The sequence below is a fragment of the Dendropsophus ebraccatus genome, chromosome 3 (assembly GCF_027789765.1).
Source record: "Dendropsophus ebraccatus isolate aDenEbr1 chromosome 3, aDenEbr1.pat, whole genome shotgun sequence".
Taxonomy (NCBI): domain Eukaryota; kingdom Metazoa; phylum Chordata; class Amphibia; order Anura; family Hylidae; genus Dendropsophus; species Dendropsophus ebraccatus.
In genome coordinates this window covers 102,056,547-102,079,964 of record NC_091456.1, presented here as the reverse complement: position 1 = coordinate 102,079,964, position 23,418 = coordinate 102,056,547, and the positions used below count along the sequence as shown (strand labels likewise).

General features: G+C 44.9%; 1 protein-coding gene across 3 annotated transcripts in view; it reads left to right on the top strand.

The window, feature by feature from the left end:
- Positions 1-23,418, top strand: part of PRSS57 (serine protease 57) — a 49,742-nt gene that overhangs the window by 21,012 nt on the left and 5,312 nt on the right. For 2 of the 3 annotated variants that reach the window (XM_069964455.1, XM_069964454.1), the window contains exons 3-5: positions 15,797-15,944; positions 19,047-19,191; positions 19,281-19,541. In XM_069964455.1, the coding sequence (XP_069820556.1) occupies positions 15,797-15,944; positions 19,047-19,191; positions 19,281-19,541 (554 nt within the window). Of the gene's footprint in view, positions 1-12,184; positions 12,269-15,796; positions 15,945-19,046; positions 19,192-19,280; positions 19,542-23,418 lie in introns of those variants that run through there. The other variant, XM_069964456.1, reaches the window with a different exon arrangement.

The following is a 23,418-nucleotide window of genomic DNA, read 5'->3' as shown; positions in this document are numbered from 1 at the left end:
AACAAATCCCCTCCAGGCCAACGGACAACTCTATACCACACATTCCGGAGACCTACTCCACATTTATCATGAAGAATCGGCCCCCTTTGCTGGCCACCCCTTACAGCTAATAGCCATAGTTTCCCCTGGCATATCACTGTGGGATCCAACTCCACTCACCCCTCAGGAGTGGGCAGTCTATTATTCCTTTATTTCCCATTATATCGACCAAGTCCTAACTGATCCCACAACTTCTCTTAAGTCTCTTCCAACAACGATTGTTCTCACTTCCAAGCATAATTCAGCTCTTACTGATTCGGTTTTCTCCCCAAGGCTCATTAGCAAGACCTCCCTCTCAATAAACCCACTAGTTCTTACACAGTCCTAATCCCCAGGCGTCCAAGGACCATCCCTCCAGGTTACACAAGGTATGTCCTCATACTCCACGAATCGGTTCCTTCCATCTCACACTGACAACATTTGGTACCTCTTCCATACCACCATTGACTAATATCCTTCGTTGCATAATAAATTCTGTGCGTAGTAAAAAATTGAACAACCTTATGCCTCCTATCTGTGAGATTATTCTTGGCTAATACATACACCTCTTCCCAACATTTTCTCTGTCTATCCCCAATTACCTTCTCCCATTTTACCTGTGACAATATTGCCTCTGTATTCACTTCTATCTCACCCAACCACTTATACATCTTTGCCATCCCCTTTTTTGAGTTTACAGTCCGACCAGTTATATTCCCTATTAATTTAGACTCCTTCACCAGTAATCTTCCTGTTCTTCCCAAAACACGTGTAGTACTCTCAAGTTGCATATACCTCAATCTACAAATTTTTGCCCTAAAAACACACATAATTTATCATATTTCTTTAACCTCCCCTCCACACACAACTGTGATACTTTCGTTGAACCTATTCTCCTCCAATATACTGGATCTGGACTTGTACCTAATTCAAAAAGTCTGTCATTTTTAAATAGCGTCGGGTCAGCCGTCACCCATATTCCCAAATACTTACAGGCACTATTCTTATCTAACACCCGTAACCTAGTATCTGCTACCACTTCTCTCTCTAATGGCAGCAACATTGACTTATTCCAATTTCTAGTTAACCCTGAGTGAGCTCCAAACAATTCCACCTCTTGCATAACTACATCCAGTCCCTTTTGTGTATTTCCTAAGAACAAAAGAATGTCGTCCGCATATAGAGCTATCTTGTCCCCTCTTCCTTTCTATTCCAAACCCCCTCCACCTCCTCATTTTCATTGATTCTCCTAGCCAACGGTTCCATGGCCAGGGCAAAGAGCAGGGGGTAGAGGGGACAACCCTGCCTTGTCCCTCTCTGCAATCCAAAATACTCATACACCTCTCCGTTCACCAAAACTTTAGCCCTAGGACGCTGGTATATTATTCTCAGCCACCTTATAAATCCCTCCCCAATACCAAATTTCTCCAATGTGGCCCAAATATAGGGCCACTCCACACTGTCAAATGCTTTAGCAGCATCAAGAGACAGTATGGAGTGGCCCCTCCCAGTTTTCCCCTCTGGATATTAGCATGTACCCTCAAGATATTGTCATGGGTTGTTCTTCCTACTATGAAACAACTCTGCTCGGGGCCCACCAACTTCCCCATCACCCCTGACAATCTATTTGCCAATACTCTAGCCAGGATCTTAACATCTACATTAATCAAGGAGATGGGGCGGTAGGCCTCATGCTCACTCGGATCTTTATCTGCCTTGGGTATCAACACAATAGTTGCATCATACAATGTATCCGGTACTCCCCCCTGCTCATATGAACTAAGTAATACCATATGCAATTGTTTCAGAAGAGCTTGCTCGTAACAGAGAAAAACCTCCACCGGCAGAACATCAGGTCCAGGTGCCTTTTCCTTTGCCATATTTGTTACTGCAAGTCTCAACTCCTCTTTTTCAATAGGACGATCTAACCACTGCTTCATATCTTGCCCTAATATTGGCAACTTTATTGATCTTAAATATTCCTTACTTCCCTGTAACGAGACATCTCCCCTAGATGTATACACCTTCTCATGAAATTCCTTAAAGAGAACCAATCACGGAAGAAATTTAAAAAATTTTTATTTTCTAATTCAATGTAATTATTTATTTAATTAACATTTGTAAATACTTTTATTTATTTTTTCGGCCGCGTTTTTGTTTTATTCACTTTTTAATTCACTGTCTCGCGCCGGCTCTTTTCAAAAGAGCTGGCTCGAGACAGGAAGCTCCCGTCATCCACAGCGGCAGCAATGCCGGCCGCCGCCATCTTGATTACGTCATTTGCGTTCCAGTGGTGGAACGCAAGTAGCGTAATCAAGATGGCGGCGGCCGGGCCGAACAAGAGGAACAGGTATAGTATAAGATACAGACTGCAACAGCAGTCTGTATCTTCATTTTGTCTATTTATGAAGATACAGACTGCCTTTGCAGTCTGTATCTTATACTTTACCTGATCCTCTTGTCCGTTGCAGTCTGATGCCGGGTGGCGCCATCTTGAATACGTCACTTGCGTTCCAGCGGTGGAACGCAAGCGACGTAATCAAGATGGCGGCGCCGGCCTTGCTGCAGCAAACAAGAGGAACAGGTAAAGTATAAGATACAGACTGCAAAGGCAGTCTGTATCTTCATAAATAGACTGCCTTTACAGTCTGTAGCTTATACTTTACCTGATCCTCTTGTTCGGTGCTGGAAGGCCGGGCGACGCCATCTTGAATACGTCACTTGCGTTCCAGCGGTGGAACGCAAGCGACGTAATCAAGATGGCGACGCCGGCCTAGCTGCAGCAAACAAGAGGAACAGGTAAAGTATAAGATACAGACTGCAAAGGCAGTCTGTATCTTCATAAATAGACTGCCTTTACAGTCTGTAGCTTATACTTTACCTGATCCTCTTGTTCGGTGCTGGAAGGCCGGGCGACGCCATCTTGAATGCGTCACTTGCGTTCCAGCGGTGAAACGCAAAGTGACGTCATCAAGATGGCGGCGCCCGGCCTTCGTTCAGCAAGCAAGAGAATTGGGTAAAGGGATAAGATACAGACTGCACAGGCAGTCTGTATCTTCTTAGATAGACTTGGGGAGAGATTTCCTTTGATAATAGGGATAGTGATTTTTAGGTGATTGGTCCTCTTTAAACACTTAATTAATTGCCCCCTTCCTTGCTGGGATGGGTACAGTGCTGGGGGGAGAAGGGGGAACCCTATTGATACTCACCCAGACAGCTTTGATCTTCAGCAGGGCCTGGCACATTGAGATCCAAGTGTGCCAGGCCCTGTTTCTTCATAAATGCTGTCCCAGCGTCAGCGGCTGCAGCAGGGACGCTGAATGGCTGAGCTGACAATACTCAGCTAATCAACGGCTGAAGTAGTGTTCCTGCTGCGGCAATTGATAGAAGACGTCCAGGAGAAGACCGCAGGTTAAGTTAATCCCCACCCCCACTCCCCCGGAACAGAGCACAGTCTGGTCCATAGGGAATTTATTTAACCCCTTTGGACCAGACTGTCACCCCCTGAACCACACTCTGGCCCACAGGGGGTTCAGGTAACCCCCTAGGGACTAGACAGTGACTCCTTTCTCCCTGAAATGCGCCACTAAAAACAGCCATATGCATAAGCTATGGCGTTTTTTTGTAGAGCTGAAGACTTTAATTGAAGTCTATGGAGAAAACCGCAACAGTTTGCCGAAAAACCGCCAAACCTGCAGCCTTCTGCGTTTTTGTAAAACTGCCACAGAGCCTTCAGAGGAGAGAAAAATGCCACAAAATAAAACCGCCATGCGTGCAAGGGAAATCAAAAACTTCCATTGATTCCAAGCTACCATCTGGCCACAGGGGTTTTTATTGGCGTTTTTCACTAAAAAGAGGTGTGAAGCGTCAAGGCAGCCTAAGCCCTCTAACATTGCAAAAAGTAAAAGAGTACTTATCAGATAATGCCAACATAGAGTAGATATATTTTAAATTTAAATTATTAGCTGATTCATGTAGTATGACAATCTTTTTTTTTTTTTACAAGCAGAGAATTTCACATTTCTAAAAACACAACTGGTTATGTGTTATCACCAGATAAATTAACACAGGTCAGATTTAAAAAAAGGGCCTTGTGCTGAGGGCCAAAATTGGCTGTGTCCTTAAGAGGTTAACAGTGCCCCTCTATGCCTGTGCCACGTATGGTTATTAATGGCACCTGGTCCCCCATATGGTATTTTTTCCCTGTGCCCCCACATGCAGTAATAACACCATCCTGTGCCCCTATATTAGTAAAAAAAAAACTTTTATATTTACCTGGTCCTGGTTTCCATGATGAATAGTGCTGCCATCTCTTCATTCCTACAGCCTACAGGTGAGTTACAGGTACAGATTCCTACTCTAGCCAACATGATTATATGATGTAATTGGGCGGGCTAAAGTGGGGTTTGTGTTCTGCTGGCTGTGTTTGTGTGGGTTTCCTCCAGATACTCTGGCTTTTTCCCACATCTAAATAACATACAGATAGGGGGATTAGATTGTAAGCCCCAATGGGGACAGGTGCTGCAGAATCAGTTGGTACTATATAAAAGTAAAGGAGAGGAACTGCTCCATCATTGCATGCCACTGCATCTGTGCCCAGAGGGTGGCAGTCTGGTTGGCAGCATCCAGGAGATCCTGGGCACAAGGCAGGTGTTAGTAACACTCCTGCCAGTGGCGTAGCGACCGCAGTCGCAGCGATCACCGTCACGACCGGGCCATCACACTGCCCCCTCCCTCATGTGGCCGCAAGCAGTGTTTTGCTTGCGGTCACAAGAGGCTGGTCCCCCGGCTGACGCGCGGCTCCCCGGCAGTCCCCTCCCCGGCAGCCCACACATCAGTAAGCTCTCTGTGCACCGGGAGAGGTACTTACAGCACAAGGTGCATACTTCCGGCATAAGGGGATAACATGGGGGGGGCAACATAATGGGGGATAACATGGGGGCCATCTATAAGGGGGATAACATGGGGGGCAACATAAGGGGGATAACACGGGGGGCATATACAATAGGGCATGCACAGAGGGATGCATGTACTATAGTGGTCTACACAGAGGGGGCATATACTATAAGGGGGGTTACATAGACTCAGACTACCCACTAAATGAGGGTGTAAAAGGGGCAAATACAGATGCGCAGTTTGTAGAGAGATGACGATGGTGCCAGAGTGAGGAGCCTAATATGTCTGTCTGGCAAATTCTGTGGATTCATGGCTTGGAGAAGTTCTCATAACAGCCCACGGCAGATGAAGAAGAAGATGAAAAGGGAATAACTCTGAACTCTGATCAGAGAAGACGCCTCCTGTGAGTCACCTGATGTAACTGCACTGTACTGTATATGGAGTACAGAACCTGTGTAGAGCTGGGGCTACCTCTATATAACTGGGTGATAGTGATCTGTGTACAGTGGATTATTCAGTAGCAGCGGTGGTGTTAGGCAGTATGTGGCGGTGTTATTTGCTTGTTATCTGGTACTGTGTTTTAATGGATTTAGTATACTGGATTTGGTCAGTAACAATATGGTGGTGATGGTAGTGGTTGTGGTGGTAATATTTGTTCTTTGTATATTGGTACTATTGGCAATATTGATCTCAGTATACAGGATTTGGTTAGTAACAGTATGGCGGTAATATGGTGATAATATTTCCTATATACTGGTATTATTGGTAATATCATTCTTAAAATTATATATATATATATATATATATATATATATATATATATATTATATATATATAAAACTAGAAAATGTACCCGGCACCGCCCGGGTATAAAGTGTCAGTGTGTTAATTAGATTTGTTCTAAGGTGCCCAGGAGGCCAAGCTAAAGGTATTGTTTCATCTGAGTTAATCAGTGGAATTAGTGTATACCTGTAGTGCATAGTTGGAGGGGTTCTGTATACCCACAATGTATAGTTTTTAGGGGTCTCGCACATCTGTAGTGCATAGTTGGGGGGACTGTATACCTATAGTGTATAGTTGAGGGAGGTCCTGTATACCTGCAGTGTACAGTTGGTGAAGGTCCTGTATACCTGTACTGTATAGTTTGGGGGTCCTGTATACCTGTAGTATATAGTTGGTGCTGTATACCTGTAATGTATAGTTGGTGGAGGACTTGTATACCTGTAGTTTATAGTTTGAGGGTCCTGGATACCTGTAGTGTATAATTGGTGGAGGTCTTGTATACCTGTAGTATATAGTTCAGGGGTCCTGTATACCTGTAGTAAATAGTTTGAGGGTCCTGTATAACTATAGTATAGAGTTGGTGGAGGTCCTGTATACCTGTAGTGTATAGTTTGGGGTCCTATATACCTGTAGTATATAGCTGGTGGAGTTCCTGTATACCTGTAGTATATTTGGGGTCCTGTATACTTGTAGTATAGAGTTGGTGAAGGTGCTGTATACCTGTATTATAGAGTTGGTGTAGGTCCTGTATACCTGTAGTGTATGGTTTTGAGGTCCTGTATACCTGTAGTGTATAGTTTGGGGTCCTATATACCTGTAGTATATAGTTTTGTGGAGGTCCCGTGCACTTGTAGTGTATAGTTTTGGGGTCCTGTATACCTGTAGTGTCCTGTATACCTGCAGGGTTGTATTTACCCGTATGGCAGTGTTATTCAGTCACAGTGTGTCGGTATTGGTCATGTCTGGTATGGGGGTGTTATCCAGTCACAGTATGGCGGTATTGGTCAGGTCTGGTGTGGCGGTGTTATCCAGTCAGGGTATGGTGGAATTGGTCAGGTCTGGTATAGCGGTGTTATCCAGTCACAGTTTGCCGGTATTGGTCAGGTCAGGTATGGCAGTGTTATCCAGTCACAGTATGGCGGTATTCGTCAGGTCTGGTATGACAGTGTTATCCAGCACAGTATGGCGGTATTGGTCAGGTCTGGTATGGCAGTGTTATCCAGTCACAGTATGGCGGTATTGGTCAGGTCTGGTATGACAGTGTTATCCAGCACAGTATAGCGGTATTGGTCAGGTCTGGTGTGGCAGTGTTATCCAGTCACAGTATGGCAGTATTGATCATGTCTGGTATGGCAGTGTTATCCAGTCACAGTATGGCGGTATTGGTCAGGTCTGGTGTGGCAGTGTTATCCAGTCACAGTATGGCGGTATTGGTCAGGTCTGGTGTGGCGGTGTTACCCAGTCACAGTATGGCGGTATTGGTCAGGCCTGGTATGGAGGTGTTATCCAGTCACAGTATGGCGGTATTGGTCAGGTCTGGCAGTGTTATCCAGTCACAGTATGGCAGTATTGGTCAGGTCTGGTATGACAGTGTTATCCAGCACAGTATGGCGATATTGGTCAGGTCTGGTGTGGCAGTGTTACCCAGTCACACTTTGGTATACCTGTAGTGCCCTGTATATACATGTACTGTATAGATGGAGTAGGGGGTTCTGTATATACATGTACTGTATAGATGGAGTAGGGGGTCCTGTATATACATGTACTGTATAGATGGAGTAGGGGGCCCTGTATATACATGTACTGTATAGATGGAGTAGGGGGTCCTGTATATACATGTACTGTATAGATGGAGTAGGGGGTTCTGTATATACATGTACTGTATAGATGGAGTAGGGGGTTCTGTATATACATGTACTGTATAGATGGAGTAGGGGGTCCTGTATACATGTACTGTATAGATGGAGTAGGGGGTCCTGTATACATGTACAGTATAGATGGAGTAGGGGGCCCGGTATACATGTACAGTATAGATGGAGTAGGGGGTCTACCAGTTATTTCTGTGCATGTTGTGAGGCAGCTTCCCTAGCAACCATTGCTCACTGTGAAAATGAAAGCAGTAATCCTATTGGTTGCTAAGGCTCCAACTGCCGTGTCTGCTGCAGCTAATTATATCACCTGTGTTTGTAGTGAGGATATTTTCCCATTCATCTCTATGGGGCGCCTCTCTTTCCCCTCCCCCTCCCCTCCTGTACATCTGGCGGGGACGGGACCTTCGCAATAACCTATCCGGGCACCCAATGTATCTGTGTGCCAAATTTGGGGTCAAATGGTTCAGGCGTTTGGAAGTCTATAGAGGACAGACAGACAGACAGAAGGACAGACAGACAGACAGACAGACTTTGATTTTTATGATATAGACTAGAAAATGTACCCGGCGCTGCCCGGGTATAAAGTGTCAGTGTGTTAATTAGATTTGTTCTAAGGTGCCCAGGAGGCCAAGCTAAAGGTATTGTTTCATCTGAGTTAATCAGTGGAATTAGTGTATACCTGTAGTGCATTGTTGGAGGGGTTCTGTATACCCACAATATATAGTTTTTAGGGGTCTCGCATATCTGTAGTGCATAGTTGGGGGGGCTGTATACCTATAGTGTATAGTTGAGGGAGGTCCTGTATACCTGCAGTGTACAGTTGGTGAAGGTCCTGTATACCTATACTGTATAGTTCGGGGGTCCTGTATACCTGTAGTATATAGTTGGTGCTGTATAACTGTAATGTATAGTTGGTGGAGGTCTTGTATACCTGTAGTTTATAGTTTGAGGGTCCTGGATACCTGTAGTGTATAATTGGTGGAGGTCTTGTATACCTGTAGTATATAGTTCGGGGGTCCTGTATACCTGTAGTAAATAGTTTGAGGGTCCAGTATAACTATAGTATAGAGTTGGTGGAGGTCCTGTATACCTGTAGTGTATAGTTTGGGGTCCGATATACCTGTAGTATATAGCTGGTGGAGTTCCAGTATACCTATAGTATACTTGGGGTCCTGTATACTTGTAGTATAGAGTTGGTGAAGGTGCTGTATACCTGTATTATAGAGTTGGTGTAGGTCCTGTATACCTGTAGTGTATGGTTTTGAGGTCCTGTATACCTGTAGTGTATAGTTTGGGGTCCTATATACCTGTAGTATATAGTTGATGGAGTTCCTGTATACCTGTAGTGTATAGTTTTGGGGTCCTGTATACCTGTAGTGTATAGTTTGGGGTCCTGTATACCTGTAGTATATAGTTGGTGGAGGTCCTGTATACCTGAAGTATATAGTTGGTGGAGGTCCTGTATACCTGTAGTATATAGTTTTGGGGTCCTGTATACCTGTAGTGTAAAGTTTGGGGTCCTGTATACCAGTAGTATATAGTTTTGTGGAGGTCCCGTGCACTTGTAGTGTATAGTTTTGGGGTCCTGTATACCTGTAGTGTCCTGTATACCTGCAGGGTTGTATTTACCCGTATGGCAGTGTTATTAAGTCACAGAGTGTCGGTATTGGTCATGTCTGGTATGGGGGTGTTATCCAGTCACAGTATGGCGGTATTGGTCAGGTCTGGTGTGGCGGTGTTATCCAGTCACGGTATGGTGGTATTGGTCAGGTCTGGTATAGCAGTGTTATCCAGTCACAGTATGGCAGTATCGGTCAGGTCTGATATGATGGTGTTATCCAGTCACAGTATGGTGGTATTGGTCAGGACTGGTGTGGCGGTGTTACCCAGTCACAGTTTGATGGTATTGGTCAGGTCTGGTATGGCAGTGTTATCCAGTCACAGTATGGCGGTATTGGTCAGGTCTGGTATGACAGTGTTATCCAGCACAGTATGGCGGTATTGGTCAGGTCTGGTATGGCAGTGTTATCCAGTCACAGTATGGCGGTATTGGTCAGGTCTTATATGACAGTGTTATCCAGTCACAGTATGGCGGTATTGGTCAGGTCTGGTATGACAGTGTTATCCAGTCACAGTATGGCGGTATTGGTCAGGTCTGGTGTGGCAGTGTTATCCAGTCACAGTATGGCGATATTGGTCAGGTCTGGTGTGGCAGTGTTATCCAGTCACAGTATGGCGGTATTGGTCAGGTCTGGTGTGGCAGTGTTATCCAGTCACAGTATGGCGGTATTGGTCAGGTCTGGTGTGGCGGTGTTATCCAGTCACAGTATGGCGGTATTGGTCCGGTCTGGCAGTGTTATCCAGTCACAGTATGGCGGTATTGGTCAGGTCTGGTATGACAGTGTTATCCAGCACAGTATGGCGGTATTGGTCAGGTCTGGTGTAGCAGTGTTACCCAGTCACAGTTTGGTATATCTGTTGTGCCCTGTATATACATGTACTGTATGGATGGAGTAGGGGTCCTGTATATACATGTACTGTATAGATGGAGTAGGGGGTCCTGCATATACATGTTCTGTATAGATGGAGTAGGGGGCCCTGTATATACATGTACTGTATAGATGGAGTAGGGGCCCCTGTATATACATGTACTGTATAGATGGAGTAGGGGGTCCTGTATATACATGTACTGTATAGATGGAGTAGGAGGTCCTGTATATACATGTACTGTATAGATGGAGTAGGGGGTCCTGTATATACATGTTCTGTATAGATGGAGTAGGGGGCCCTGTATATACATGTACTGTATAGATGGAGTAGGGGCCCCTGTATATACATGTACTGTATAGATGGAGTAGGGGGTCCTGTATATACATGCACTGTATAGATGGAGTAGGGGGTCCTGTATATACATGTACTGTATAGATGGAGTAGGGGGTCCTGTATATACATGTACTGTATAGATGAAGTAGGGGGTCCTGTATATATATGTACTGTATAGATGGAGTAGGGGGTCCTGTATACATGTACTGTATAGATGGAGTAGGGGGTCCTGTATACATGTACTGTATAGATGGAGTAGGGGGTCTACCAGTTATTACTGTGGATGTTGTGAGGCAGCTTCCCTAGCAACCATTGCTCCCTATGAAAATGAAAGCAGTAATCCTATTGGTTGCTAAGGCTCCAACTGCCGTGTCTGCTGCAGCTAATTATATCACCTGTGTTTGCAGTGAGGAGATTTTCCCATTCATCTCTATGAGGCGCCTCTCTTTCCCCTCCCCCTCCCCTCCTGTACATCTGGCGGGGATGGGAACTTCGCAATAACCTTCCCGGGCACCCAATGTATCTGTGGGCCAAATTTGGGGTCAAACGGTTCAGGCGTTTGGAAGTCTATAGAGGACAGACAGACAGACAGACAGACTTTGATTTTTATGATATAGATATACCAATAGCATCGCTTGGTCGAGGAAGGGGGGGGGCACAAGTTGTCCTCTTGCACCAGAGCCCAAGAGACGTTAGTTACACCCCTGACTCCTGCATTAAGAGATATCAGATCTTGTAATAATTCAAAATCCCCTTTTAAATACTCCTTAAGATTTTTAAATATTTGAAAAATAGAGAAACAAAGATGAGAAATAACTACAGGCTTCACATGCTTTAATGTTACAGAGCCCTGGCTTTTCATATGAAATTACACGGATTGGAAGTAGCAGGTAGCAAATTCAATAATACTAGTTCAGATCTTTAGGGTTTAGATGCATTGTTATGCTTCAATTCAATCAAAATATTTCATAAATGACACTTCTTACCTTAGTACAGTAGATGCAGTGGTTGGTGCAGTATATGCAGTGGTTGGGGCTGTAGTTGCAGTAGTTGGTGCTGTAGTTGCAGTGGTTGGTGCTGTAGTTGCAGTAGTTGGTGCTGTAGTTGCAGTGGTTGGTGCAGTAGTTGCAGTGGTTGGTGCAGTAGTTGCAGTGGTTGGTTCAGTAGTTGCAGTGGTTGTTGCAGTGGGTGGTGCAGTAGTTGTAGTGGGTGGTGCAGTAGTTGCAGTGGGTGGTGCAGGTGATGTGGTTGTTGGTTGGGTAGATGCAGTTGTTGTGGGTGCAATAGATTCAGTTGGTCACATGAGGAAAAGAAAGCTTAGTAATTGTTCTTCCTGTAAGTGTATGAATGCTCTTAGCTTAGGAAACAAGATCTGTAAGCTGACTGCCATTATGCCTATTATGTTATCTATAGGCCTCCAGGAAAAAAACTGAGGGCTATGATAACATGTTGGTGGATAAAACTACCAAAATTTCAGTAAAGGGGGACATTGTAGTTATGGGTGACTTTATCATGCCAGATGTGGATTGGAATCCCTTCTGCACTTACATGTAAAGGCAAAAATGTAATAGAGGCCCTTACAGGGGCATCTCTAAAACAGCTAGTGAGGTCACCAACCAGAGGAGAGAACATTCTAGATTTTGTATTTACTAATGAGAATCGGGTGTAAGTTACAGTGGAAAAAAATAGGTTAGGTTCAGTGATCACCAGTGTTATGGTTTGATATACAAACTGACTGCAATCCTATACTACAACAAAAGGACTGGATTTTAGACAGATTTTAAGGAAATGGGGGAGTATATAAATTTATTAAAAGGTTGGAATAAAACAACAAAAGCTAGAGTTCAATGGGCAGTCTTTAAAATGCCATATTAAAGGTAAGTAGATAATAATTATTAGAAATTATGAAAAGGAAAAGGAAAAAGAAAGCATTATGGTTTACTAGAGATGTTAAGGCTATAGTAAAGGAAAAAGGTCATCCTGTAGGAGGTATAAAGAGACAGAAGGCGGCAGATTAGATTATTAATTATAAAGTGACTCTGTACCCACAATCTGACCCCCCAAACCGCTTGTACCTTCAGATAGCTGCGTTTAATCCAAGATCTGTCCTGGGGTCCGTTCGGCAGGTGATGCAGTTATTGTCCTGAAAAGCAACTTTTAAACTTGCAGTCCTGTGTCAAACTGGCGTGGCCTAGAGTGTCTGTGCATTAGCCTGGCACAACCTCTCTGTCCCTCCTCCCTGCCCTCTTCATCATTAGGAATGCCCCAGGAAGATTTTCTACTATTCATCACCTGTGTGAGCACAGCACATGGGTTAGATCGTTATGGCACCTGGGTTGCTGCGAGTTTGTCTGCCATTGAGTAAACATGGCCGGGATCCGAAGCGAGTTTCGCTATGAATTTGCAGTGAGTGGGTTTGTACCCTAAAAGTTATTTTTCACGATAATAACTGCATCACCTATCGAACGGACCCCAGGACAGATCATGGATTAAAATCCACTATCCGCAGGTGCAAGCGGTTTGGGGGGGACAGATTGCGGGTACAGAGTCGCTTTAAAAGAGCAAGAAATGGCAAAATATGTTGAAAAGGAGGGGAATAAAAACCTTCTTCAGATGTATTAGTGCCAGGAAGAAAAAAAACTGCAGTATTACTAAAATAAGAAATGGGGACAGTAGCTTTATTGATGGATATAAGGCGCTCACTGACCATGTGAACAGCTACTTCTGCTCAGTGTTTTCAGATAGAGGCCTTCAAAATCACAGGCTGGTTGGACACAGCATTGCCTCCAGTTGTATGTGTTTAGCCCCATTGTTTTCAGAGGCCGATGTTTCAGAGAAACGTGCCCGTTTAAAGTGGAATAACATGATGGGTCCAGATAGTGTCCTCTTGAGATGTTCCTCATGTTTGGAGAATGGCTAATGTTATACCCATATAAAAGATTGGTAGAAGAGCCCAATAACTACTGGCCAGTTAGCTTAACACCTGTAGTTGTAAAAATGATGGAAACTCTTCTAAAAAAGAAGATAATAAATTACCTAAAAATCAACAGCTTGATGGAACCAAACCAGCTTACCTTTACTGCGGGCAGATCTTGTCAGACTAATCTCATTGATTTCTTTGCCTATGTCACAAAAGTGTTGGATGAAGGTGGTGCCGTGGATATCAGGTCTGTTTTGGGTCCTGTTCTTTTTAATATGCTTGTAAGTGACATAGGAAAAGGTTTGGTAGGTAAGGTTTGACTGCTGATGACACTAAAGTGTACAGTAGGGTTGGTATTCCTGGAGGTGTCAGTAATATGGTAAATGATTAAGCCTTACTAGATAAGTTGTAAAAATAATTGAAACTGCAGTTCAATGTTTCCAAATGTACTATGTAATAATGCACTTGGGGAGGAGGAATCCCCTACCCGAATATCATATTGGCACTTCTGTGTTAGCAAAGACTTTAGAAGAGAAGGATTTAGGGGTAATTTCTGACATCCTTAAAATAAATCACCAGTGCAACCAGGCAGTAGAGATAGCTAATCGTTTGCTGGCCTGTATAGCTAGAGGTAACCAGTAAAATGGGGGAGATTGTGATCCTGCTATATAGAGCTACATAAAGGTATTGAAGAAATAGAATGGGTCCAGAGGTGGGCTACAAAAATGGTGGACCTCTGAAGCATATAACAACAGGAAAGACTAAAGAATCCAAATCTTTATAGTCTGGAGGAAAGAATGGAAAGAAGGGGCATTATCAAAACCTTCAAATATGTTAACCCCTAGACGACCCTGGACATCCTGAGTTGCCTAGGGGACTTCAGAGCGGGGCCGCTGTATTCAGCTGTATCTGAATACTACTTGCAGCCGTTCGTTGGTGGTATAGTGGGGGGATTGCCCCGCCGCTACGTTGTCCCGGGGGAGCGATCCACACATCCGGCACCTGCCGGGGTCTGCGCCATAGTGGCACTGATCCCATCCCGGCACTCGATTGCTTTTAGCTGCAGCAGCCGAAAGCAATAGAGTGCCTATCTCATTGATCTATACTGTATAACTATACTGCATAGATCTCAATGAGAGAGCAGTGTACTTATACTAGAAGTCCCCCAGGGGGACTTCTACTATAAGTGTAAAAAAAAAAGTTATTATTAATTAAAAAAAACCCTCCCCTAATAAAAGATTGAATCACCCCCCTTTTCCCATGTTATAAATAAATAAAAAGAAATAAATAAACATGTTTGGTGTCGCTGCGTGCGTAATCGCCCAAAATATTAATTTATCATATTCCTGATCTCACACGGTAAACGGCGTAAGCGCCAAAAAATCCCAAAGTGCAAAATTGCGCATTTGTGGTCACATCAAATCCAGAAAAATTGTAATAAAAAGCGATCAAAAACTCGCATATGCACAATCAAGGTACTGATAAAGATAATGGCGCAAAAAAATGACACCTCACACAGCCCTATAGACTAAAGGATAAAAGCGCTATAAACCTGGGAATAGAGCAATTTTAAGGAACATATATTTGTTAACAATGGTTTGAATTTTTTAAAAACCATCAGATAAAATAAAAGTTATACATGTTGCATATTGTTGTAATCGTAACGACTTGAGGTATACTGTATATACTGTATAACAAGTCAATTTTACCCCAGGGCGAACGGCGTAAAAACAAAAAATGTGTTTTTTTTTCTTTCAATTTCACCACACATTTAATTTTTTTCTGCTTTCGCAGTGCACTTTATGAAAAAAATTCAGCCCGGCATTGCAATTAGTGGCGCAAAAAATAAGGGCTCATGTGGGTTTATAGGTGAAAAAATGCAACTGCTTTGGCCTTTTAAGCACAAGGAGGAAAAAACCAAAACGCAAAAATTGAAATTGGCCCGGTCCTCTAAGAGTTAAAGGATGAAGGTTCAAGAGGGATGTGTTTTTAATAATAAAAAAAAACTGAACACAAGAACAAGAGAAGATAATCTGTGGTTAGTTGGGGGAAAAGTCAACACATAAATATTACTTTATTACTGAAAGACTAGTAGATGCTTGGAACAAGAAAGAAAATAGTATTAGGACAGACTAGATGGACCAGCTGGTCTTTTTCTGCTAACAGTCTTCTATGTTTCTAGTAGAGTCTTTTTACAAGCCATAATTCATTATATTTCCTTCTCATGAGTAAACAGTATAGCTGATCATTGTCTTTTCCCAAGTTTAAAAATTATCGGCCTCTGACCATGCATAACTCTGTGTAATAGGAGATGCACCGTCCGCGGTTGATGAAAAAGTACAGAAAAAAAGATTATACTTAACTCTCCAGGCTTCTCCTGTCTGTTTCCCACTCACCATAGCCATATATGCTAGCTGCAGCCATCTTTTATTTATATCTAAAGGTTGTCTGCCCCTTTCTCAAGTGTCTTCCTTTGTTTCAATAGGGGCACACAGGATTGTTGGAGGTCGAGAGGCCAGAGCTCATTCTAGACCATACATGGTTTCTCTACAGATCAGGGGACAGAATTTCTGTGGAGGAACTCTAATCTATCCTAACTGGGTTATTACAGCAGCCCATTGCTTTGAAAACACGTAAGAGACATTTATCTGTATACTGGATAAGAGATGGGTCCACTATGGTTTATTACAGTTGATTGCTTACTATGTGTGCTTTAGTAATCTCTGTGCATGCCACTGCATTTCTGTACTCATGATTTACATTGTAGTATTATCCTTAATAACACAGGTATTACATGCACCTGTGGCAGTACTACCATGAGGATAATACCTTGCACACATAAGTGATATTTCTCAAAAGAATGGAATTTTATGCAATAGTGCTTGGTGCCAGTGTACAGAGAAGGAGATTCTTGGGATCAGTGGGGGTCTCCCTTGGACTTTTAGGGTACAAACCCACTTGACGTATTTGCTGCGTGAATCAGTCTTAAAAATAAGCAGGCAAAACGCAGGTTGGCTTTATACAATTGTTCTGCGTTAAAATACGCAATTGCGTATTTTTGAAGCGTGAAGCTTGTTGTTAGCAAAGCATCAGTTGTTAACAACCTGTGCGAAAAACGCATGTAGCTTCACGCTTCAAAAATACGCAATTGCGTATTTTAACGCAGAACAATTGTATAAAGCCAACCTGCGTTTTGCCTGCTTATTTTTAAGACTGATTCACGCAGCAAATACGTCAAGTGGGTTTGTACCCTTACTAAATATGAAGATATGGTATGTCTCGCACAAATGCAATCAGCATGTAAGATGGAAAAGCCCTTTCAAAAGAAAATTTTGGTTTTAGCAATTAAATTTTTTGCATAATTAAACATTATCGAATTTTCTGTAGAGAGAATCTTATAGTGCATACCTTAAAAAGGTTATACACATGGTGGTTGGGGATTTTACCTTACCTATTGTGATATCCTCTGACAACAGCCTATTTTCATTGTTATTTTTGTGTAACACTTGAATTTTCTCTGGGAGTACAATCATTTTGGAGACACCTGTATTTGTACCCCAACTTTTGGTTTTCTTGTATTAAGTATTTAATCTTAACTGAGTACTACTCTATAAATTCCTCCATTGTGCTACTGCTTCTGAAGGTGTGCTACAGTATAGACATTTAGGGATAGTAGGAACTCGCCTCTTCTGTGTGTGCTGTGTATAGAGACTGGTCTCTACCCACTAGTTAAGGGAAAAATTAGAGATGAAGCCTGCAGAGCAGAAATCTGGTGAAAAGTACCATATATGAATTAATATAAAGTGGCCAGACATAGTGTCACTGTACTTTCACTGTCACTGTATGCTCTAAAGGGAACCTGTCAGCATCGGGAACCCTATCCAAGGTGCTGACAGTGTGCTGTAGTTGGCAGTCCTTGTTAGCATGTTACCTTTTTGTAATTTGTCCGTGGAGTGGATTATGAACAATTTTAGGTCTCCTACTGTAATGAAGAGTCAAAGAGGAGTTGTGGCTCAGTGTTTGTGCCACACTCTAGCATGCCTCACCACTCTGTCCTCCTCCCTTTTCATCATAAATAATCTCTGCTGCCTGGCCGAGTATTATAAACTGTCATAAACTGCCCAGAGAGGACTTATCTGCAATCTCTAAGGGACCTATTACACGAAGCATTAATCGTTTCATTGGCTGATTGATCTCTTTATTACGCGGAGCGATAAAATAATAAATAAATATTAAAACTCACATTACCACAGTCCCAGGTGTCCTCTAAGGCCTTCTGCACTGTGTGCAACTCTGCTTCTGCTCTGCTCTTTGCAGAGACTGGAGCAGAGACAGAGCTGAACACAGCACAGAAGGCCTCTAAGGAGACACCTGGGAACACTATAAGGTGAGTTAATATTTATTATTTTACACTAAATGCAATGGCTGCCCTTGCTGCCCAATAATCTAGCAGATCGGCATTCGTTTACTGTTTATTATCTGGCCATGTAATAGGACCCTAAGCCAAAAGTCTGTGTTTCACAAAGTGATAATCTGCCCAATAAAGCCAATTTAGCAGATTATTGTCCTGTTTAATAAAGACAACGATCAGCTGAAGAAACGATTAATGGCTGATCGCGCATCGCTATGTCTAATAGTGATTCGCCACTGACAGCTGATGAATTTATACATACCTGTCTACGTTCCCCAGAGCTCCTGTAGCTTCTGCCCTCTGCCCACTGATTTCCATCAGGGGGATCGAACATAAGAAAAATAAACTGTGCTTGGTCTCTAGACCACCACTGTACCACCACTAGCAATAAAGTAAGCCACACCAGAGAGCTGAGTCTAAGGGGCTGCTGGTCTTTACCAGTGCCCACTGCAAGGTGGGATGGACTTGCTGAGACAGGCAACCCCCAGGTCACTACCCCTTGCTTGGCTTGGTAGCTTCAGGTGAAATGCAGCTGGAGACATGTAGGCAGGCAAGTTGGCATACAGCAGGACACACAGCTTGAACCAGAATAGTAGACACAGGCAGAACCACAGGTAGCTGGAACAAGGAATGGCAGGAACAACGGGCAGGAACCATGAGTAGTAATCACAGGCCGGAATAACAGAGAGCTGGGACCATTCACTTAGGGGAGGCATGCAGATGCTCCAACATAGAGTGTCAGTACAGGTGTTTAATTTATAGGGGAGGTGATTGGGGCAACTAACCAATTAGAGACGCACTGTCCTTTAAAATGTAACTGAGCCGTCAGACACGCCCCCTCTAGGGGGTGGGGGCACCCGTGCCAGCAGCAGAGGGGAGAGCAGCAGCGTGGAGAGAGTGAGATGCTCTGCTGGACTGAAGAGATGGTGGGGCGAGATCCCTGCATGTGGGGTTTGGCGCCTGCCAAGCAGGGGCCACTGGCAGAGCGGGTGCAGTAGCGGCGGCGGCCCTCAAGTAGGTGCTGACAGATTCCCTTTAAGGGTCCAAAATAACATGTATTAAAGAATCATGCTGACAACATCCCTCAATAAGAAAACTTTGTGATTTATACAGTATGTACCACTATCCCTTAGGCCTCCCTCAGTAAGCCATAATGCAGCCACAAAATCTAGAACCTACACAACTCAGGACTCACAGCCCACAAGGATTGCGGGTCATCTAAGTTTGCTTTGTATATGACATGGCAATTGTTTTGCAGCCATAATATGGACACTACAATGGGTTCTTCTAAATAGGTTCTAAATCTGTGCTTTTTTTTTTTCAGACCTGTGAATATAGTACGTGTGGTAGTTGGGGCTCATAACCTACGTAACCCAGACAGATTTGTGCAGGTGCTGAATATCCAGGAATCAATCACACATCCTGAGTACAACCCCACAACTTTTCAGAATGATATACATCTCCTAAAGGTGAGATCTCTTTCTATGACATGGTTTTACTCATCTACATCTTTTTTTTTCCCGTGCTCACACATAATTTCTTCTTTTGATTTTTACAGTTGAACAACTCTGCTAATATAAATTTTGCTGTAAGAACTATCCGTCTTCCTCTCAAGAATTCAGATGTGAATCCTGGTTCTCCTTGCTCAGTGGCCGGCTGGGGTCAAGTGACTGATTTCGGAACCTTGCCCAGAGCTCTAATGGAAACAGATGTTAATGTGATCACTCGTGAAGTTTGTAATCAGCTTTGGAGAGAGAGTATATCTAATAGTATGCTGTGTGCTGCTGGCCCTGGACCACGAAACAAAGGCTTTTGCTCTGTGAGTGCACATTTTTTACTGATATTACCTGCAGTTACCCACTTTAGGGTACATTCACATAGCAGATTTGTTACAAAAATATCTGTAACTGAAAGTCAGTTCTATTTTTCTTAATGGGGTTGTTTTGGCAGAAAGCAACTGACCTCACCCAGTTCAGTCCAAATGTTCCAGTCTGCGCCAGTCTCTCTGTTTACTTCCTGTGATGATGCACTTTCCTGGCTCTGCTGATGATCTTTTGAACCCACAGCAGCCTCAGTGATTGACTGCAGTGGATTCAGAATTTCATCAACAGAGCAGGGACATAAGAAATAAATAAACATAACAAATTCACCATTTTCCCGCTCCCTTACTGAGTGACAGGGTTGTCATCCTCTTCTAGACAGCATGGTGACTGATATCATCATGTGTGCCATTGCCAGTATCTTGTAGGCCACAAGTATAAAGCAGCCTGTGGCCTCCAACAGTGAGTGATGGAGTTAGGTGCGAGTGATTTTAGTTCTATCACAGCTTTTAGCTGCATGAATGGCCTTTGGACATGCTTGCAGTTGCAAGCAGCGCTTGTTTGCCGAAAAATCCAGTTTTTTTTACATCATATCCTAGAAAATCTACACTAAAAAGTAGAGATCAGCAAACCAAACTTCCCGAACCGAAAATTGTTACGAATTTTGTAAAAAGTTTGGTCCAAACCCAAAATGTACGTTGTATATTACATTCCACCAAAGACCCGGGTGCAAGGGGTTATTCATAATGCCTTGTTGCCGGGCAATTGGCTGCAATGCACTTTCCCCGCAATGTCATACTTTCTACTTCACTATAGATATTGGAGTGTGTCAGCTCCTGTATAGTGAAGTGAACACATACATTAACCCTCTACATTTACAGTAGAGGCACAGTTAGAGAGGGTGGTAGTGTGAGCTATGTAGCTGTGAAATCACTCCTGTCCTGGCACTTTGTGTTTCCGTACACACTGTCCACAGCTCTCCTAGGTGAAGTTAAATGGGAGCTCCAGTTAATTCTGTTCAGTCCTTACCCATAATCTAAGTGTGTTTGTAATAGGTTTCTATTACATGCATTGGGCCGTTTGTCCACAGCACATCCTGACTCACTTTCTGGTCCACACTTCCTGGTCTTGACTCTTCTGTCCTTCCCCTCCCTTCTGAGACAGATGTAATGCGGAAGTCCGGGCCGCTGTAGGCTAGAAGATACTCATACTCACGTATAGATATCTTTGATCTGACCACCTTATGCCCTATAGTGTAGGGATACCCATCCTACCAGGGTAGTACGAGCTTTTACAGATTCCCAACTGTGCCTACTCTTCAGCTCCCCAACCTCTGCTTATACTGAGGTGCCAATACCCCTGGGAAAGCTGGGTGACCTCTATCATACTGGCTACAGGATGCTGGGAAAGCTGGGTGACCTCCATCATACTGAGCAAAAGATGTTGGGAAAGCTGGGTCAACTCTATCATACTGACTACAAGGTGCTGGGAAAGCTGGGTGACCTCCATCATGCTAAGCACTAGATGCTGTGTGACCTCCATTATACTAAGTACTAGATGCTGGGTGACTTCCATCATGCGGAGTACTAGATGCTGAGTGACCTCCATCATGCTCAGTACTAGATGCTGGGTGACCTCCATCTTGCTGAGTACTAGATGCTGGGTGACCTCCATCTTGCTGAGTACTAGATGCTGGGTGACCTTCATCATGCTGAGTACTAGATGCTGAGTGACCTTCATCATGCTGAGTACTAGATGCTGGGTGACCTCCATCATGCTGAGTACTAGATGCTGGGTGACCTCCATCATGCTGAGTACTAGATGGTGGGTGAGCGCCATCATGCTGAGTACTAGATGCTCAGGGCCGGATTAAGGTTGGTGGAGGCCCCGGGCGACAATTTTGTTGGAGGCTCCCCACTCCCCCCCCCCAAAAAAAAAACCCCAATACCGTGATCTATACAGATGTCAGCTTACTGTAGGCGACTTAGCACAGACCCCTCCTCGCTCCCGGCTGTGTGGCTCAGCATCCTCCTCTGTTGTGCACGTGATAGTCACTAAAGGCTGCAGTGCAGAGGAAGATGGCAGGCCTTGGAGACAGGTGCGGGAAGGGGGTGAGTATCAGGTGAGAACCCAGCACTTTCTGTGTGCTCTCAGCCACTGTGTTAGTGCCATATTACATAGCCAGATCTCCTGGGTAATAGCGCCGTTCTGCTAGATTGGCGCTTGCTTACAGAGCCTATGATAAGGCGTCACTTTCTGTCCAGCTACAACAGCTGCAGGCACTACAACTCCCAGCATATCCTGAGGGCTGCAGACTGTCAGTACATGCTGGAAGTTGTAGTGCCTGCAGCTGTTGTAGTTGGGTCCTAGGTGTATTATAAACTGGATGCTTTGTGGCATATAAGAATACATAGATCTGTGGGGGCTCAGTGCAGCAAAGTGACCCCAGAACAGCACTAATAGGGGATAGGGGTAGATTTTTTTTGTTCTATCCCCTATTAGTGATGTTCTGGGGTCGCTTCCCTACACTGAGCCCCCACAGATCTATGTATTCTAATCTCCCACAAAGCCTCCAGTGTATACTGCACCTAGGACCCAACAACAACAGCTGCAGGCACTACAACTCCCAGCTTTTACTGACAGTCTGCAGCCCTCAGGATATGCTGGGAGTTGTAGTGCCTGCAGCTGTTGTAGTTGGATTCTAGTTTAAAAGTTTGTGCTAGTGTACTGTAGTGATCGCAGTGCTGTGTCAGTACACTATCGCAAACAATACACTGAACTGATTACAGTGCAGTTACTAATGACTCACAGGTGACGTCTTCTCCGATTGCCGTCGCTCACTCTTTGCTTTCCTCTCCATCTGGCGCAGCCATCATGAAGACTTCTCATAACACAACTCATCTGCAGAGGGGCAGCTGGGGGTGACTGGGGAAGGGAGGCAGCTGGAGGTGGCAGGGGGAGCAGCTGGGGTGACAGGGACAGGGGGAGTAGCTGGGGTGACTGGGGAGGGGGAGCAGCTAGGGGGGCAAGGAGAGCAGCTAGGGGGGCAGGGACAGGGGGAGCAGCTGGGGTGACAGGGACAGGGGAGCAGCTGGGGTGACAGGGGGAAAAGCTGGGGTGACACTGACAGCGGGAGGGGGAGAAGCTGGGGGGCAGGGGGAGGGGGAGCAGCTGGGGTGATGGGGGAGGGGGAGAAGATGGGGGACGGGGAGCAGCTGGGGTGACGGGGAGTAGCTGAGGTGACAGAGAGAGGGGGGGCAGCTGTGGTGACAGGGGAGAAGCTGGGGGGAAGGGGGAGAAGATGGGGGGCAGTTGGGGTGATAGGGACAGGGGGGCAGCTGTGGTGACAGGGGAGAAGCTGGGGGGAAGGGGGAGAAGATGGGGGGCAGTTGGGGTGATAGGGACAGGGGGAGGGAGCTGTGGTGACAGGGGAGAAGCTGGGGGAAGGGGGAGAAGATGGGGGCAGCTGGGGTGATAGGGGGAGGGGGAACAGCTGGGGTGACAGGGTAGAAGCTGGGGGGCAGGGAGAGAAGATGGGGCAGCTGGGGTGTTAGGGGCAGAGGGAGAAGAAGGGGGGCAGGGAGAGAAGCGGGGGGGCAGGGGATCGGCCGAGGGTCAGGCTGGGCAGGGAGAGAAGCTGGGGGGGGGGTAGGGATTGAAGCTGGGGGGCAGGGGGATCGGTTGAGGGGCAGGCTGGCCAGGTGATCTTCCAGCAGGCAGCCTGTTACACACAGACACGGAAGCTCACAGCAGCAGCCCACGGTGCCTGGACTTCTCCCCTGCTCGGCGCGATGACGTCACTGTGCACTGCTGCTGAGCAGGAAGTCCGGGCATCGCAGGCTGCTGCTGTGAGCTGTGAGCTCACCCTGCTGAAAC